The sequence below is a fragment of the Hydra viridissima genome, unplaced genomic scaffold (genome assembly GCF_058129835.1).
Source record: "Hydra viridissima isolate aposymbiotic clone 2 unplaced genomic scaffold, HvirCarnegie_v1 scaffold_2, whole genome shotgun sequence".
In the NCBI taxonomy this organism is placed as follows: domain Eukaryota; kingdom Metazoa; phylum Cnidaria; class Hydrozoa; order Anthoathecata; family Hydridae; genus Hydra; species Hydra viridissima.
Window position 1 is genome coordinate 12978061 of NW_028324301.1, and position 19190 is coordinate 12997250.

Sequence of the window (19190 nt, forward strand, 5' to 3'; positions counted from 1 at the left end):
ATTACTAAACAAATTACACCAAGGTAAAGGAAATTAGTTGTCGGCACGAACAGATTTTCATCATTTTTTCAAGATAAATATTTGTAAATTTGGGAACTTTTTTCGTGTAAACAAAGTCTGTCAATGATAAAATAGATCTGTATGGATAATTTTAAAATGACTAAAAAAAGTATAGCGAAGTATAAAAAAGCTTAAATTAAATTTTTTATTAAGATCTGGTTTCATTCAACTCCTTGGTCCTTCATTCACCAGCCTTAATTTTGTGTATTTTTTTAGTATTTTTTCCGACATGTCGCCATTTTTTGCCTCGGCTACTTTATAAGCTCCATAATTTATATTCCTTAATGCATTATTTTTTTAGTAGGTGTATTTTCTTATAGACTTTTTTATAATTCATTTGATAAAGCATAACCTTTTAAAAAGTTATTCAAATTTATAATTATCTTGCAAAATGCGGTCAGATATTTCATGTTTTCGCTTTTCATATTTCATATATTATTTCAATTGTCATAATAAGCTCATAATAACCCATTTGTTTTTGTCAAATAAAAATTAGTTTATATATAGCTGGTAAATCATTTTATGTTAATATTAAATACTTAGTTATTCTTGCGGTTTGCCATAAATTGACTTTGCTAAATTTTTTAAAACTGTGACAAATTATTTTTTTCTTTATTGTATTTACATTCATTTTATGTATAAGTTATTTATCCTTTACTGTATATATTTCTGTTGTTAAACATAAAAATAGAAAATTCTATAATATTCATAAACTGGATGTCTACAGCAATATAATAGATGGAGTAATTCCCTAGACATGAAACCATTGTGCTCTAGGTAGCTACAAAACAATTTGATTTTTGTATTATTTATTTTATCTCAAGTTATACATGTACTAAGGTAGTCAAGCAAATGATCTCAATTTCTTTTCATTGTCCGCGTTATTTCTTAAGGTATTAAGAATGTCTATCTATATAAAATTAAGCTTAAAACTTGGTTCTTTTGCTGTTATCTTTAATAAATGAGAGAAGTTGAAATGACTGGTTAGACGAGTCCAAAAATTTTCGTTAAATCCGACAGACTTTAATATAATTTAATTTCTATTGCTTAAAACAAAAGATTTCTAACTATGCGCAACGAGCATGGTTCGCAAAAAAAACAATAGGTTGCACGTCCATTTCTTATATGTCCATGGTAAAATGCAACATGATAAAAAAAAAATTATTTAGAATTTTTAAAAAAACACTAATGTGTCTTGTGGTTCATGTATTTATTTTTTATGAACTATCTTCTACTGAAACATTGTAATTCGCATCCTTTTAAACATATATAATTCCACTATTTATTTCAGATCCTGCAATCCGCTATCTTTTTACCAGATGCAAAAAGTCGATAACGAAAATAAAGAGAAGAAATTTCAAGAAAAGAGGAATGCTCAGGCAGAGGCTGATAAGTCCAGTACCATAAGAAGATATTTTGGTCCTATTAATAAAAACAAAAGGCTTGATAACCTCCCACATGATGCATCATCAAGTCACCAAACAAAAATGGACGACTTTACTGAAACAATAAAGTGGCCTTCACAAAGTGCTCAACAGTTGGAACTTGATACCATCCTAACCCTTTCACTAGTTCTCTCTAACCTCCCGTTTCACGTTATTGAAACTGCTGGCTTCAAAATGCTGCTGAATTATCTTTGTCCACAAGCCAACCTAAAAAGTCCAACCACCTTATCCAAATTTAAGCTACCAATGATTTATCGCAATCTAAGACGTGATGTAAAAATGCAAATCGAGAGAGACATCCCGCATTGCGAAATGGTAGCTTTCACTACAGATGGATGGACTGCAAGAAATGGTGATCCCTTCGTCTCCCTTACATTGCATTATGTTACCAAAGACTTTGAACTCAAAAACTTATCTTTGGATTGCCAAAACTTTATTGGGAGACATACAGGGGTTTTGCTTGCACAAGGAATAGACCACATGATTTCTCAATTTCCTGGTCTTCAGAGGGAAGACCTTTACAAAGTGGGTGTTACTGATGCTGCAGCCAACATGAAGAAAGCAATCACGGAAAGCAAAGAGATCAGTGATCATCTAACCTGTGCCGATCATCTGCTCAACACTTGTTTAACAAAGGCTGTAGAAAAATCAGAAGGAATCAATGGTATAATTAAGAAATGTAAAGGACTTACTCAAAGGACCCACCAAAGTTCATTAGACTGGCAGGACATCAAGAAAGCGTGCGTGGAAGCAAATATAGAACCAGTAAAGATCATTCAGCCAATTGTAACAAGATGGAATTCTAACTTTATGATGCTTAAGTCAATTCTCAGATTGAAGGCTGGTTTACTGGTTGCTCTTGAAACTCTAAACAAACCAGATCTTCAAAGTTTGATTCCGGATGAGTTAGAGTTTATTAGTGTTTACAACATTTTACTATTTCTGGCAGAATGTAAGCGATGCTCTGATTCCTGGTCTTCTGAAAATCTAGTGACTATGCATAAAGTTCAAAAAGACATATTAAATCTCCACTTGCTTTGCAAAAGAACCATAAATGACATTGAAGAGCGTGACCCTCAAGTTGCAGAGTGCCTACACAACTTCATGAAAGAATTTGAGAAGGGTTTACCTAATTATGGCGTTGGAGTCAAATACTATAATGTGGGTTCACTTCTGCACCCATATTATAGAGGATATACACTCAAAAATATTGCAAACAGTGAGGAAGGGAGGGAAGCCGCCATCAAGGAATTGGTTGACAATCACCCAACCACAATCCAGTTCTGCGAGTCATAGGTTGATGATCATACTTCGCTAGAAACATCAGATCTTGACGAAACAATGGATCCAGTGGACCTTGAGTTTTTGAAAGACAGGAGGCAGGTTTCAGCGCATCGCCCTGGGACTTCACAGCCTAGCCAATCAAAGCTCAAGCCACCCTTGATGCTTGAATTTGAAAAGTATCAGACTATGGCCTTACCTGAAAGGGATGTGGATGCTTTAGAATGGTGGAAGCAAAATAAAAATGAGTTACCTTTGCTAGCTGGTCTGGCTAGAAGTTACTTGGCTATACCTGTGACTTCTGCTTCATCAGAAAGAATGTTTTCAGTAGGAGGTAGGACAGTTACTGATTTTAGACATAATGTAAAACCAGAAAACACTAGCATGTTAGTTTTTGTGAGTCAAAATTACGCAAGGGTTCCTTCTAACCTCAACGATTGGGAAAAAACTTGCGAAGAAGAGCCGTATGAATTACCACATGTCACACCACCAACTAAGAAGACTCACCAACAGGGAAAATCACATAGTCAAACTGAAACTAAAAAAAGAGGTGCACTTGAAAAGGCTTCTCCAACTTTATCAGATACTCAAACTGGTCCTGAACCTAATAAGCAACAACAGCTACAGTTAGATACTCAAGAGAGTCAAAGGACTCTAGCTCAACAAGAAGGGTATGAAGTGACTCAAGGTAAAGACCAAACTCAAAGTGTCTCTTTGTTTATTCCAATGACAATCCAGCACAATCAAAGTAGAATCAAAAAAGCAAAATTAGGTAATATAATGAAGTCGAATTGGAAGGGGAATGAGAAAAAAAAGTACAGAGCATCTGAGCTTGCAAACATTTTATTAGAGACAGATGATGATATATCTGATGATTAATCTTTTATCAATAACTTGTTTGTTTAAAACTGTAAATGTAATATTTACTAATAGAAATACAAAAAGCAATTTAAAGTATCTTTTTTTAGTTTTTCAGTAATCAGCAAAAAGAGGTAATTTGTGATAAAATGCGGTAAATCGTGATAAAAAGCGCACGGTGATTTAGTAATGGACATTTATCATGCGCATGCGTTATATTTTGCTCAAATGTTGGTAAACAACAATGTTCGCAAGTAAACAAAGAACAACTTATAAAATTGCCTAAACTTCAAATTAGATTTATTTGTAGATATTTCTAAAAAGTCCATAAGAAATGATATCAAAACAATACTTTAGGTATGGTATGTGTCATTAAAGCTATCATTTAAATAATTGTACAAAGAGAATAGAAGTGGGACTAAAGTGAAACTTAGCTGTTTTTTAGGCGGAGTTTAACCTGTGCTTACATTATAGTCTATATTCTGAAGTTTTAAGTTTTTTAGTGACTATCTTGATTTTTTTTGAAAATGTAAAAGGTTGTGAATCATTTAAAGCAAAAATCGAAAACCGGTTACTTTTTTTTGTGATAGTATAATGCTTTTAAAGATTGGTAAGTTTTCTTTTTATTTGAAAGGTTAAAAATACTGACAAAAATATTATGCAGGCTTTAATGCTGCCATTTATTTTCTTTAAATCATTTTGCAGTATTTTATCGGATTATTTTTAGTATCTACAATTTTTCTTTTTCTTGGCTGAGCTTTTTTTTGGTATTTTTTTACAGTTGGGTTGTTTTTTATGAAATGCTCATTCATTATGCTTTTTAATCTACGTAGTCCTTTCATATGGCAGTAGGTACTCTTCATGCGGTTGATTTCAGCATGAATACTTTCTCCACCTTGCTCTCCATAAGTACCTAGTCCTACTCCCCATTTTCTAATGAAAGGTAATGCATGGTATTCCAGCATATGAAGCTTGGGTGTGATTGAAGCGTTTGGCCAGTTTTCACGGAAGTACTTCATGAAATCTTTGATTCCATTTTCTGTAACCAATAATATATATATATATATATATATATATATATATATATATATATATATATATATATATATATATATATATATATATATATATATATATATATATAACACAATGATTTCAAAAAACAAAGATAAAGATCAAATAACAAAAACGATTTTCTCTATTAATTGTGTTTTGCCAAATTATAACATATGACATACCAAGGTCCTGTTTGTTATCTTCATTGAACTGATTGCAGGAGTTAATAAGCTTGTGACATATTCCAAATTTAGAGAAGAGTACCTCAAAGTTTTTACAAATTTCAACAGTTTCTTTGTGTATATCAGTGTCATTAAACCCAAGTTCAACTACAAGGTTTGGTATGGAGTTGCAAAGTTCAAGGATACTTTTCTCCTAATTTAATATATAAAATAATTGTGAAATATGTATTATATGTAGTAACTGTTGTTAATTATGTATCTAGTTATGTCTAATAATGTTAGTATTAGCCATCTATTCCACTTACACACATACACACACACACACACACACACACACACACACACACATATATACATATATTTATATTGTATTGTAAATTTAAATTTATGTAAACTTTGTTTTTAGTAAAGAGTAGATTTTATAAATTTAGGAAATATATATTAGATATTATTTTACCTTTAACATTTTGTGAACATGATTACCAACAAAACTTTTCCCGTGATATGCTTGTCTTTGTACTCCTAATGAGTTAAGTACGTTATCAAGTTTGTTTACAAGTGGCCCAAATGATTTCTTTATATGATTTGCTTCAAGGAGTATTTTCAGTTCTGAGATCTATGATTAAATATGTTTTTAAGATAAATTCAAAAAAATCTAATCAATAAAATGAAACTTAAATATTCCAATGTATAAAATTCTCAGCTGAGTCATTCCGGGTTTAATTACCAATCTAAATTAAATATTTTTAGTAGATAATAAAATTTAAAGTAGTTACCTGTTCTTTCTTTTTCTTACCAAAGTGCATCAGGTGAGGTTCAAATACTAATTTAATTTTTTCTTCGTTTTCAGGGTTAAAAAGTATTTGCATTTCAAGTGCTTCTGTTATAACACGAGTTTTATCTTCAAGTTCTTGAATACTTATTTGAAGTTGATTTATTTGGTGCTGGTGCTCTATATATGCATTAAATTCCTCACAGTCAAGCGTTCGGTTGGTTACTGCCATTCGACCTGCAATTTTTATGTCAATTGTGTGACAAGAGTCTTCTAACATGTTGAAAAACTTTAAGTATATACCAAGTGAGATATGTAAAGCAGGAATTCCTATCTAATAGTACAAGAGAGTTTATATTATCATTTACAATTGCATACACCACCATTTATATTTAGCCCACCAATAACTGTATAAGTTGTAAACAATATTGTATTACATTGTTTACGATTATTCGTGTGAATTTGCAAATAATGCCTAATAAATAAAATCAAAATAATGTGAATAATGAATAAAAGCAAAGCACCTGATCAAGTGGCACATTGAACAACCGTTGGTCAATAACATTGTTGCATAACTTGGCAAACTTGGGATCTGCACCATGGTTGTTAAATTTTGCTAGAGATAAGTCCAGTGTCTTAAGTGATCGCATTTCAATGTTATCATTAATTGGATTTGACATTCCTTGACTTGTGATGTTGCAAAACAGGCATGAGTCTCTACCTAAAGTAATTGAACAAGTTTGTGTTAAGAAAACAAAATAAATCATGCTGCATTTATCTAGCCCAGATGAGTTTTTTTAAAGAAATCTGTATTAAGTATGTACTCACCAGTTGCACCAGTTATTCCATAAATTGCACACAAGAATTCATAATCACCAAATACAAATACGCGAATCTGTTTTTCTCTAAAATTGAACAGAATTAAATTATTATACATTTCTTTAAAAAGAAACTGTAATCTATCATAATCCTGACAATTGTGGTAAGAAATGAATAGTTGATGATTTTGTTTATGTCAAATATTGGTTGGATGTTTTTGAATAATTGAATTATCTTTTGTAATATGTTCTTACTTCCAAATCATTTTTTGCAACAAATCAATTTCTGATGTAAATCTTGCCAATGAAATTTTCAAATTTGTGCTATAATCCTTTGCTTCAAATATATTAAATATTGTTGTATTAGTTTTGGCATTAGGCTTTTCCACATTCGCTACTTGATAAAACATTTTGAATGAATCACCTCCATAGTCACCTCCTATTTTTATATGGATTTCATTGTCTTTAATCTTGTTGTATAATAAGAGGTTGTTGCTAAAATTAAAACAAGAAAAATTAGTTTTTGTTTTTATAGTATTGCATTTAATTTATTGTAGTATGTTAAAGTATTTTTTAAAAAAGATTTGTTTGTACCTATCTAGTCTATCTAGTACATTTATTATATGTCCTTGTAGATTTTTGATATATGCACATGGCAATTCCTTGATTTCATAAGAACCTTTTGAATCTTTTTTTTCAACCATAAATGGAGCGTTTTTAACAATAAGATCATCACATGACCATTTCTTAGCCACATTTCTTTGTTTTGCATTAGAAGCACATATTACATTGTTGTTTTTCAACCACCTAAAATAATGTTTTTTTTTTTATTATCAATAACTATTAAAACTATTGAATTTGTCTTTTCAAGATTTCTATATAATAATTGCAATCTTGTGTACCTAGATAATATTTTCATGTTGACATAAGTACTGTTCATGTTTGCTTTTAAACTGATCATTTCTTCAGCAGATATTCTGGCTTTGGAAATATTTGATTTGCTCAGAATATATTTTTTCATTTTCATTAAAAGATTTCAAAAGAGTAGCAGTTTGCTTGATTGTAGAACTGATGCTTTCTCCACATGTTTTGCTCATATTATGTTTTAGCTGTAATTGTCTTCTGCAAATTGTGCGTAAACATACATCTGAACTTTCTTTGTAGGCTATTGGTGTTGATGTAAAGCATAAGGGCTAAAATTTTGTGTAATTTAGTTAAAATGTTCAAAAAATCATACTATAGTTTTCTATTATAAAATTAAAAGCATTTTTGTTTTGTTATAGTAATTTAACAGTCTCTGTTTTTGTAAAGATAGTCTTACCCTTGGTCCATCTGTCGGAAATTCAATTACATTGGATGTTGTTTGAGACATTTTTTGTTTTATTACATGCAGAGCAGCATCTTCAATAATTCTTGGTATAATACTTGTTGAATCCAATGCAAATATATCTGAAAAGTTTATTTGTGAAGTTGATGACGATGATATTGATAATGTTGTTAAATTTGATATCGGAGTTGTCTGACAAGTTTTTTGATGACTCTTTCGTTCTGACAGTTGTGTGACTTTAAACAACCTACCACAACCTTGCTTGCATACTTCTTGCAAATATTTTATCATTTCAATTACATTGGTTGATGAAATTAACCCATCACTTGGAATTGAAAAGGAACATTTAGGGCATTTTGTTTTTGATATTAGTTTGCCAATGATAAGTGGTAATAGACATGTTGAGCAGAATGAATGAAGACAGTTTTTTATAATAATCGGTTTATGCATAATGTCATTGCAAATAGTACACACACAAAGATGCACATGAGGGTTTAAGATGCAGTTAATATCTTGCAGTTTAAGATTAAATTTTGCTTGAGGTAAAAGTTTAGATTGTATGTTATTTATTTTATGTCTAGTCCAAATATTTTCACTATAACTAATACTTATAAAGTTAAAACCATCTTTTTTTTAAATATATATAGCTTTAAAGCATAAAAATTCTAATAAACGCTTAATTATTATGTTTTAGTAGTAAAGATGACCATAAAATAATTTCCGACTTTACTGCGTATTTTATCACATAAAAATTAATAAATTTGAGTATTTCAAATAAAATATGTTTTCCTTGGCCACACATTTTATCAGTTTATAAATTTATATTTGGTATATACATCTTCAAAGCAATGATATGACCTTTTTTATTAGGTTACGGTAAAAGACCATTGCAAAAAAAAAAATCAAAATTTCGATGTTGTTGTTGTTTTTAAAGTAGCGCATGCGCATCGTAAATGTCCGCAAATGTTTAAAATTAAACCACCGTGAGCGGTAAAAAGTGATAAAAACGGTAAAAAGTGATAAATGCGGTAAAAAGTGATAAATGCGGTAAAATTACCGCGGTAATTACGCATTTTTACGCTTTTTACGCAGATTTACGCATTTTACGCAAATTTACGCATTTTTACCGACGGTGCGGTAACGCCGATGCTTATTGCAGATTTGGGCATTAGAACATTATAATACTAAAATGTTTTAAAAAAGTGAAATAGAATAAGATAAAACTAACAAAATACGTAAAATTGAACAAAATACGTAATAATTAGAACAAAGTCAAATTGAATAAATCTTGACGAAGCAGAGAAGGTAATAATTTATTGATAAGTGGAAATAATACATTATACTTTTTTAAACAATAAAAATTAGTTTTTGCAAAAAAAAAAAATTTGTAGATAGAACAAGATAATACTGAGGGGACGATATGTAAAGTTGCAGAAAGCGAAATCAGAATTTTTAAGGAAGAAAAGAGGTTGTTTCAAAAAAATTTAATGACAAAGTTAATTATTAATATTCTAATCAGTGTTCGTAGCTCTATTTTTATTGATAACAGAGAACATATGTTTGATAATGATGTTCAATCTAATCATTTGGTTAATTTAGTCAAAATGATTAGCTTTTATTATTGTAACGTTAGATTATATCACCAAGGAGAGAGTTTTAATAAAGATTGGAAAAAACTTCGAAGTAAATTAACTAAAAGTATTTTATTTTGTGGTCAATAAATACATATATGAAACTATATTTTTAATGTCTATTCAAATCGAGTGTTTTTAATTGAGTAAAAAATTTAAAAAAAAACAAAGTAATGTTTTTATTCTTTAAAAGAAAGTATTCAAAATATTTTTAATATTTTTGTTTCAATGGAAAAAAATTTCCTAAATATTTTAAACTAAAATCCTACATAAACAATATCCTATTTTATACTAAAACCCTACATTATTTGCGTTTTTGCCACAAAGTGATATGCGCAAAAAGTTTGGCTTCAATCAATTTCAAAAAGCCGCGTCTATAGTTTTTAATGGTCTAAGAAATTTTCACCCGTCATCAAAAAAAACTACTAAAATGGCTGCCAACAGTTTTAAAACAGAAACTCTGATCACGTGGTATAAGTTTAAACTTTTATAGCATTTGTTTAATAAGACTGTTTAGGATAAAGTAACTACTTTACGCGTTAACAAATTACTAAAAAAATTACATCAAGGTAAATGAAATCAGTTGTCGACACGAACAGATTTTCATCATTTTTCCAAGATAAACATTTGTAAATTTGGGAACTTTTTTCGTGTAAACAAAGTTCCGTCAATAATAAAATATACCTGTAAAGTTAATTTTAAAATGACTAAAAAAAGTATAGCAAAGTATAAAAAAGCTTCGAAAAAATTTTTTTTTTAGGTTTCATTCAACTCCTTGGTCCTTCATTCACCAGGCTTAATTTTGTGTATTTTTTAAATGTTTTTTCCGATATGTCGCCATTTTTTGCCTCGACTACTCTTTAAGCTCCATATTATATATTCCACTAAGCATTATTTTTTAGTAGGTGTATTTTCTAATGGGCTTTTTTATAACACATTTGATATAGCAAAACTTTTTAAAAAGTTATTCAAACTTATATTTACCTTGCAAAATGCGGCCAGATATTTCATGTTTTCGTTTTTCATATTTCATATTACTTCATTTGTCATAAAAGGCACATAATAACCCATATGTTTTTGTCAAATAAAAATTAGTTTATAAAGCTGGCAAATCATGTTATGTTAAAATTAAAAACCTTAGTTATTCTTGTGGTTTGCCATAAATTGGCTTTGCTAAATTCTTTAAAACTGTGACAAATTATTTTTTTATTTTTTGTATTTACATTCATTTTATGTATAAGTTATTTATCCTTAACTGTATATATTTCTGTTGTTAAACATAAAAATGGAAAATTCTATAATATTCATAAACTACAAGTCTACAGCAATATAAGAGATGGAGTAGTTCCCTGGACATGAAACCAATATGCTCTAGGTAGCTAAAAAACTTGTTGATATTTTGTATTATTTATTATATCTCTATTTATACATGTACTAAAGTGGTTTAGTAAATGATCTCAATTTCTTCTCATTATCCGCGTTATTTCTTAAAATATTAAGAATATGTAGCTATCCTTCAAGTCGGAAAGACACGTGATCAAAGTTCGCGATTGGAAGGCATTATGATTTAGGGGAAAATAAACTTTGTACTAGCGCTTTTTTCTATATAAATATTGCATTTATTAGTTTATTTTTAGCATTATGGGATCTATTTATGAGTATTTTGAAAATCTAGATACAACATCTAAAGAAAGATATAATGAAAAGTTGACATTACTAGGTAGCACTTTTTAAATAATGATCGGAAGAAATTTACGTTAACGCTATTTTTGTAACTTAGCTTATTATGGGACATTCCGATCTTAATCATGCGTGGTTGTGGTATTTGGGTGCTTTACCATAAGTGCTATATATAACCCATTTATGAAGATTGATAAAAATAATTTAGCTATTTTTAACCGATCAAAACTGTATAAATAGAGTAAAAATTTATTAAGAACATGTTGATTAAAAAGTAACAAAAGCGGTGTTGATCTTCAAAAAATAATATAATACGCAATCGGTATTAATCTTGATCACCTTCGGATCAAATAATCTGAAATTATAATTTTTAATTATTAATTATGCATCATTTTTTATTATTGTTTAAAAGATTATGAACAATAAGGGATTATGCTAGATAATGTTAAGCATAATTAGTATTATATCTTTTATAACTTATAATCATAATTAATAATCATGTATGTTATGTATGATTTATACTTATCATACATAACATATTCGATTTTTTTTTGGTTGAATCGTATTTTATGTACGTAAACTAAAACAGTAAAAAGCGCAACTTTTTCATTACGTAATAAAAAGTAATTAAAAAGTTCTTTTGTTTTCGGATTATTTTTAAACAAAAGAGCTTGCATAATTAAGAACTTCACAAAATTTTAAATTTTATTTTAAAGAAAAGTTTTAAATTGAAAATATTTGTAAAATGGAAATAAGTGTCTTTTATTTAAAAAAACTGTAAAATGCCAAGACCTCAAGCATCTCGTATTATTGTTCCAGATAATGAGTTAGGTTCATTATCTTTTTAATATACAATCTTACCACATTAGATCGTCTTTTATCAGACCTAATGGCTAAGGTCAAATGAGGCTGGGCTAGACCGGTGTGCTTGTATTAAACTAATGCTTTTCTTTTTTTTCTCGCCCGCTCTTCAAAAGGGAGGCAAATTCAGGGTCGACGTTCTTCTGGGTTTTCCCTGGAGAGGAGTGAGCAGTTTGCAAGGCAGTTGGTGGAGGACTTAAAACACTACAATACCTCGTCTTTTATCAGATGAAAGTTCGGTCGCAAACAAAGCTTTAATTTTAAATGAATTTCTTAAACTAGTCATATTAACTTACTTAGTTTGAATAAATTAAAAAAAAAAAGAAAAAAAAAAAAAGATAAAACTTAAGAAAATGATAATGAAGAACTTTTATTGTAGAAGTACTCAAAGAACGTGATTTAAAAACATATTTGAGGTCTTAAGAATTTTGCATAATTATTGCATAATTATGCGCTTTTCCATTACGCAAAGTTGCGCTTTTCACTGTTTTAGTTTACGTACATTAAATACGATTTAACCTTTTTTTTTAATTAAAGGTTAAACTATAACAATTGTCAAGTTTTTGTTGGTATTTTTAATTTAATATTAAAACTTTTAATATTAAATTAATATTAACTTTTAATAAAAGTAAAGTTCACTAAACTATAAGTTCTGAATAAACATTTAGTTTACTTTTTTAACTTAATATTTAATATTACAATAGATTATTCAAGTCTAATTTTTTTAATAAGATTTAGTGTTTAATGTATTATAAATCTTATAAGAAAATTTAAAAAAAACTTTTTTTATTTTTCAAAGCATGCTTGACTACTTGATTTTACTGTTTACTCTTACTGTTTTTTCAGTTTTAAGTTTACTCTTACTGTTTTTTAAGGTTTAAAGCAATGTTTACTCTTACTGTTTACTTACAATATTTACTCTTACTGTTTTTTAGGTTTAAGTTTACTCTTACTGTTTTTTCAGGTTTAAGTCAATGTCCTTACAAGTTTCCAGCAGACAATTGGATTGACAACCCTAATGAATGGCCACAACTGACTTATCATCATTTGTATCACTACCTTATCAAGACTCCGTGTAAGTTGGTCTTAATATTTATACAAGTTTAATCAATTCTTAAGGTTTCATGATTTTATTTAGTTTTTATTTTTTAAATTATAGGTGTTTATTCCCCAGAGGCGATGGAAAATTTTAAATCACTGGATGCCTGGAAATTTTTTATATCAGGCTGGGTTCAAACAACTGTTCATTTCAAATTAGAAAGTAGTGTATATATTATGTGTGCTGATGTGAGACCATCTTATCGGAATACTGATGAATGTTACAAGCCATGGGTAGCTCTTAAATCAGATGGGACTATCCTGGCAGATCATTGCAATTGTATGGCTGGGTAAGTAGTTCATATTTTATACATGGGGGGATCTAGGGGGTATCCTATGATGCCCAGAATTCACCCATAATATTGTAACAAATTGTGAATAAAACCGTTTTGTAATATGAAAAACTCTAATTTTAAATTTATAGTATAATAATACTTATATATAAGTTGGATGACCTTAGGCCACATGACATTTTACAGATGGAGTGCAAAGTCCTATGGCTTACCTTCTCGTTGGTGCACTTCGTTAAATAAATTAGACAAGTAATAATTGTCTGGTTTATGAACAGAATAGCCAAGGCAACATTTTATTCATTTTATTTTAGATGGATATTTTAGAGTAATGTAAAGTAAGTATTAATAAGGCAGTGATGCCGCTTTGATGATGAATTGCCATTTATTGTTGGCAACAGTCTGCCCCCTCCCTTTATCCTCTTCCCCCTCCCCGCAGGCTAGAGGATTTTGCAAATAAATAAATAATCATCACCCATAAAAAATCCTGCATCTGCCCCGCCCCTGTTCAATATATTTTAGCTCGGACATACATACATATACACACACACACACATATAATATTTCTGATATTTCAAAATTTTTAAAGTCTAGGTGAAACATGCTCTCATGTTGGGGCTGTGTTATATAAGATTGAAGCTGCAGTACGCATTGGTTTAACATCATCCACTCCAACTGAGTTAACATGTGTATGGAATCAAACCTTTGTAAGAAATATTACAGGTTGTCCTGTTGCCAAAATTAATATTTATTCAGATGCAGCAAAACAAAAGTTTAACAAAGTTTTATTGCCAACAGTAAATAGTAATATTCCAACATATAATTCTAAAATGAACTTTTTGAAAGAAATTGAATCTGTGCAACCAAAAAGTTTTGGCTTGAGTCTTTTTAGCAATTTCAATAGAAAATTTATTTGCAAAGTAGTAAAACTGCAAACACTACCACCATCGTTAAGACACTTGTATGGTGCTGACACCAATTTAATGTTAGAAGAATACCATGAAGTGTTAACCACCCAGTTGACTCTTAGTCATGTGGATGTTGTTTACATTGAGGAAGCAACAAGAACACAATATTATTCTTCTACGTGGTTTGACCAACGAGCAGGGAGAATAACTGGATCTGTAATTGGTCAAGTATACCATGCATCATTTGACAACTCTAATGCCAATTTAGTGAAAAAAATTTGTCAAATTGCTAAGAGTGAAATTAGAACTCCAGCTTTAATGTGGGGAAGAAAACATGAAAAAGAAGCTATTGAATTTTTCAGAAATATCTACTCTGGATACCCTTGTAAAGAAAAAGCACTGAATGATACAATTCCCATTCATGAAAACTTTCAAGTGGAATCTATAGGTTTTTGTGTGTTCAAAAACAAACCTTGGTATGGAGCTTCACCAGATGGTGTAGTGTTTTGCTTTTGCTGTGGCTATAGTTTACTTGAAGTAAAGTGTCCTTATAGCCTACAGGATAAGTCACTTCATGAAGAAATCGAAGGTGGTAAGTTTTACATTGGAAGAGACGAAAACGGTTATTTTCTAAGAAAGAGTAATAATTATTACTTTCAAGTGCAACATGAAATGATGTGCACTGAAACACTATTTTGTCATTTTCTGGTATGGACACCTTCTGAATCTGTAATTGTTAATGTTGAAAAGGATGACACTTTCCTTAAAATTATTTATGAAAAATGTGATTCTTTTTGGAAAAAAACTGTTTTGCCCGAATTGATTACTCGGAATCTAGAATGCTCCACACCGTCAGCTCCGGAAAGCCATACCCCTAACGAAGTTGAAAAAGTGATATACTGTATTGAAAATTGTGGGTTTCCTGGAGAATTAGACTGTATGATGGGGTGTGATAAATGTGATAACTGGTATCACCCGATTTGTATTGGTTTGAAACGACTGCCGAAAGGTAAAACATGGTACTGCAAACAATGTATAAACTTGAATAAACAAAAAGAAACAATACCATTTTAAATTTATTTGTCTTAGTTTATGAGAAAAAATATTATTTTTACCAATCCTATTTACCCAGTGATGAAAAATCTTTTCCAAAAACGAAAAAATTATAATATTTTAATAGTCCTAATATCATAAATGTATAAACACTCTTTGTGCAAATAAATTATTATTAGGATTATTTTAGAGCGTTATGATTTACGACTCTTTGTTACCGGTAAACTTAATTAAAAGAGACTCTGGTTTTGTAATTTATTTTTATTTTCCAATAGCTAAAAAGATGGTGCTCGGATTATTAAGCAGATTTCACATTTACATTCATTAGTATTTGTTCGATTTATTGTAAAAAAAAAAAAAAAAAAATTAACCGGTCGGCAGGCGCCTCTTCAATCTTGGTGCCCTGGTTAAATTGCCTTCTTTACCCCTCCCTCTCTAAGGCACTGAGTTATAACTTTTAGAAATAACATGATTTTGACATGTAAATGTTATTTGTTTTTTTTTTAAAATTAGTTAACAATAAAAAACTCTCGAAGACCATACAGAGATGTAAAAACGGGCAAAAAATATACATAGTAAATCAATAAAATGGATTACAAAATAACTCAATAAAATAACTAACAATTGAAATTAAAGATTTTAACATTAATTTTATATATATATATATATATATATATATATATATATATATATATATATATATATATATATATATATATATATATATATATATATACACAATAAATCATTACAAAGTAAATCTTAGGTTTTCATATCATTAAATACAATGCCTTCTCCCAAATTTGTCAGAGCAGCACATACAGCAACTATTTTATCACAATTTGCCAAAATACTATTTGCAGACTCATCCCTAATATTTTTTATAATCTTTAATGGTATGATACCTTTTAATATAGTGTATCTGTTTTTCATCAATCCTATTACTCATTCAATATGAATTCTAACAGATGCAATTTTTCTAGATGTTTCAATTTCTTTGGCAAATAACTGTTTTTTCCCCTGTGTAAATGCAGGGATTAACAACTCAGCAGAACTCCCAGCAGCAAAGTCATCTTGTAGAGTGAATCCACGATCTGCTAAGATTTGGTCTCCTGGCATGTTTACTAGAAAATCCAGATTCGCGTGTAATTAGTAAATCCGAAGCTCTGCCTCCATAACATTTTGACAAAAAATTTATTGCCCCAAGAGGAGTACAGGAAATAAACACTTTAATTGTGCAATGTCTTTTGTACTGGCTGTAAAATTGAGCCCTTGCTAAGAGCGAAGACGGTGCTTCAACAAATGTCTCGAAACAATCAATAATACATGTTAATTGTGGAAACTTAGCTTTGAAAATGCCAGGAATAGTGTCGAATATGTGATCTCGATCTTGCATTTTTATTAAAAAGTTAAGTTTCCAATACATTATATCAAGCCACTTGTAAAAATATTCAATAGCAGTTGTTTTGCTAATGTTAGATATATATGCAATTAAGTCAAAATTTAAATTTTGCTTTAACTTGATTATGGTTATAATAACTTGATCTAACTACTCAATTTTGTTGGTCTTCTGCTGTCAAATATATCTTCATATACATAAATTGTTTTTTCTAACACTTTAAAGTCTAAGCCAGTCAACATCATGCAAACAGACGGATTTTGCTTCAAAGCTTCTAAAGAAAATGGAGATGCAGCTAACTTTAACTCAATATTTTTTATTTTTAACCAATCCCTTTCATTTCTTAGTTCATCCATTTCATTATAAAGTCCCTCTCTTTCTGAAGTAAAAATAAGTGACTGCAAAGAAAAAGTTATTTCTGATGAAGAAGATACCACAGGTAATTGCAAATTCATATCATCAGTAAAAGTTTCCATTTCTACATCAATAACAGAAAAATCAACTTCTTCTTTATAATCATATTATTTACCAAATAATTATTTTTTTTATTGATTTAGGATTGCTGATCAATTTTCTTTTAACTAAAATGAAAAGTTTTAATTATCCTTTTAACTTTCCTATTATTTGTTAAATATTTATACTAAAGACTTCAATATATTTCAAAACACTATTAATAAATCATTAGCTTGCAAAACCCTGTATCATATTTATATACTTATATATAACTCTATATAAATACCAGAAGCCCTTTTTATTCTTCTTTGACATCTTTGGATCCTACCAGATATATTAGGTAAATTTAATTGGAGATGAGGTGAAACTATATCATTGGATGACTTTATTTTTGAGATTTTAGATGGAGATCTTATACTTGTCCATGGAAATTTAGAAGGTATAGCATCAGGGTGTTTTTCAAAATTTTCTTTCCGTCCTAAAAGTTTAAACAATCAAAGTTTAAACAATCAAAGGAGCTTCAAATGTATTAAAAATAATATTTATGTATTTACCCGATATAAAATGCAAAGAACAAACATAGGTTGATTTTGATTTAGGAGACCAATTTTTGTTGTGGTTTACTCTACCAGAATCATCAACTTTAGCTCGGTGAATAGCACTTATCCACTTTATTCTTAAACTTTCTTTTGCTGGAAAACAATAACATCTAAGTTCTGGATTTTTTAATTTATTTGTTTGACAACCAGGAACGCAACAGCTTTTTGACATGGTTGTCTTTTACGCTTTGTCAATTGTTTAGCTGTACTGCTTCACTTAGAAACTCAGTTTGTTTTCCCCCGAACCATAATGGTTGCTATTTCCGTGTTTTCTCGTGACGTCAAGCCGACTTGAAGGATATAAAATTAAGCTTACATCCTGATTCTATTGCTGTTAGCTTGATTAACTAAAAGGAAGTTGACGTGACTGGTTGGACGAGACCAAAAATTTTCGACGAATTCGACAGACTTGAAAATAATTTAATTTCTATTGTTTAAAACAAAAGATTTGTAACAATGCGCTACGAGCATGGTTCGCAAAAAAACAATATGTTGCACGTCCATCTCTTATAGGTCCATGTTCCTACAGAGATTGACACGAATTCAAGTAAAGACTTTCTGAATGTCGGTTTCTCAAAAAATCAACCCAATCTTTTGCTACCACCTTTGGCTAATCGTCACACTAGCCACCTTACGTGACGCGTTATTAGCCAACACATCACACTTTCAAACTTAGTTATAGTATCCACTAACCTGATCTTGCTCGTGGAATTTTGGCTCCTGTAGAAAGTATTCTGATATTCGAGGTAGCACAAACATTTTTTACAAAATATTATTTGCGAAAAAATTTGGTTCCTACAATTTATTTTGATATTCGAAGTAGCTAAAAATTATTTCTTCTTCTCACCCACATTGTTTACCAGACGCATTCCTTTTTCATTAACTGCTTCGAGTGCTTGATGCTTATTGTCGAAACTCCAATTTTGTCGTTTTGTTTTTAACATAGCATCAAGGAATTGTTTAATTTGAAGAAAATCTTAATAGGAATCTAGCTTTGATATGAGTTATCTCAAAGAATTTGTTTCCATATTTTCTTCAATGAAAAGCAATTTTTTAGAGAATATCCCAGTTTTACCCCGAACGCGGATTCTTAATTTTGAAAACTCTCAATCAGAATACCTCGAAGGCTACTATCACCGTATTCATTATGAGGATTCTAGATTGAATGATGACTTGCTTATAATTCTAATTTGATAGGTAAATCTCTAAGAAATCTTAAATGATAAAAGGGCTGCTTACGCCCGTGCGATCCTAAATTTACTGGAGATTTGCCGAATATCGTCTTTTGGGTTATTGCAACCTTTACATCTTTATTATATATATATAAAAAAAAAAAAAAAAAAAAAATAGAAAAAGAAGTATTTTTAAAAATCGACTTGGTTTAAAATAATTTTAAGTCAAATTTTTTCAATGAAAACA

At 29.7% G+C, this 19190-nt stretch overlaps 2 protein-coding genes and 1 pseudogene across 3 annotated transcripts; 1 reads left to right on the forward strand and 2 right to left on the reverse strand.

The window, feature by feature from the left end:
- Nucleotides 1-3831: 3831 nt before the first annotated feature.
- LOC149892014 (uncharacterized) lies at nt 3832-7645 on the reverse strand. The gene is made up of 9 exons (XM_090079815.1): nt 7375-7645; nt 7067-7279; nt 6728-6967; nt 6483-6559; nt 6179-6375; nt 5659-5988; nt 5340-5498; nt 4883-5075; nt 3832-4683 (listed from the first exon to the last, which is right to left on the reverse strand). The coding sequence occupies exons 1-9, from the start codon at nt 7497-7499 to the stop codon at nt 4334-4336; spliced, it is 1884 nt and encodes a 627-aa protein (XP_089935941.1). The 5' UTR covers nt 7500-7645; the 3' UTR covers nt 3832-4333.
- A 3349-nt stretch (nt 7646-10994) lies between these two features.
- Nucleotides 10995-15505, forward strand: LOC145192490 (uncharacterized). The gene is made up of 4 exons (XM_090078910.1): nt 10995-11150; nt 12936-13046; nt 13131-13359; nt 13949-15505. Exons 1-4 carry the CDS (start codon nt 11072-11074, stop codon nt 15339-15341), a joined length of 1812 nt encoding a protein of 603 aa, XP_089935036.1. The 5' UTR covers nt 10995-11071; the 3' UTR covers nt 15342-15505.
- Nucleotides 15506-16064: 559 nt separating this feature from the next.
- On the reverse strand, nt 16065-18071 carry LOC149892015 (uncharacterized; annotated as a pseudogene). Its single transcript, XR_016450269.1, has 3 exons — nt 17727-18071; nt 17459-17650; nt 16065-17197 (listed from the first exon to the last, which is right to left on the reverse strand). The product of XR_016450269.1 is annotated as an uncharacterized LOC149892015 (transcript).
- Nucleotides 18072-19190: the final 1119 nt, after the last annotated feature.

Coding starts and splice junctions, on each gene's coding strand:
- LOC149892014 (XM_090079815.1), bottom strand. CDS start 7,499: ATGAAAATGAAAAAATATATTCTGAGCAAATCAAATATTTCCAAAGCC. Junction 5,989..6,178: donor TCAATGTGCCACTTGATCAG/GTGCTTTGCTTT, acceptor TTGTACTATTAG/ATAGGAATTCCTGCTTTACA. Junction 5,499..5,658: donor GTAAGAAAAAGAAAGAACAG/GTAACTACTTTA, acceptor ATTTAATCATAG/ATCTCAGAACTGAAAATACT.
- LOC145192490 (XM_090078910.1), top strand. CDS start 11,072: ATGGGATCTATTTATGAGTATTTTGAAAATCTAGATACAACATCTAAA. Junction 11,151..12,935: donor TGAAAAGTTGACATTACTAG/GTAGCACTTTTT, acceptor CTGTTTTTTCAG/GTTTAAGTCAATGTCCTTAC. Junction 13,047..13,130: donor CTACCTTATCAAGACTCCGT/GTAAGTTGGTCT, acceptor TTTAAATTATAG/GTGTTTATTCCCCAGAGGCG.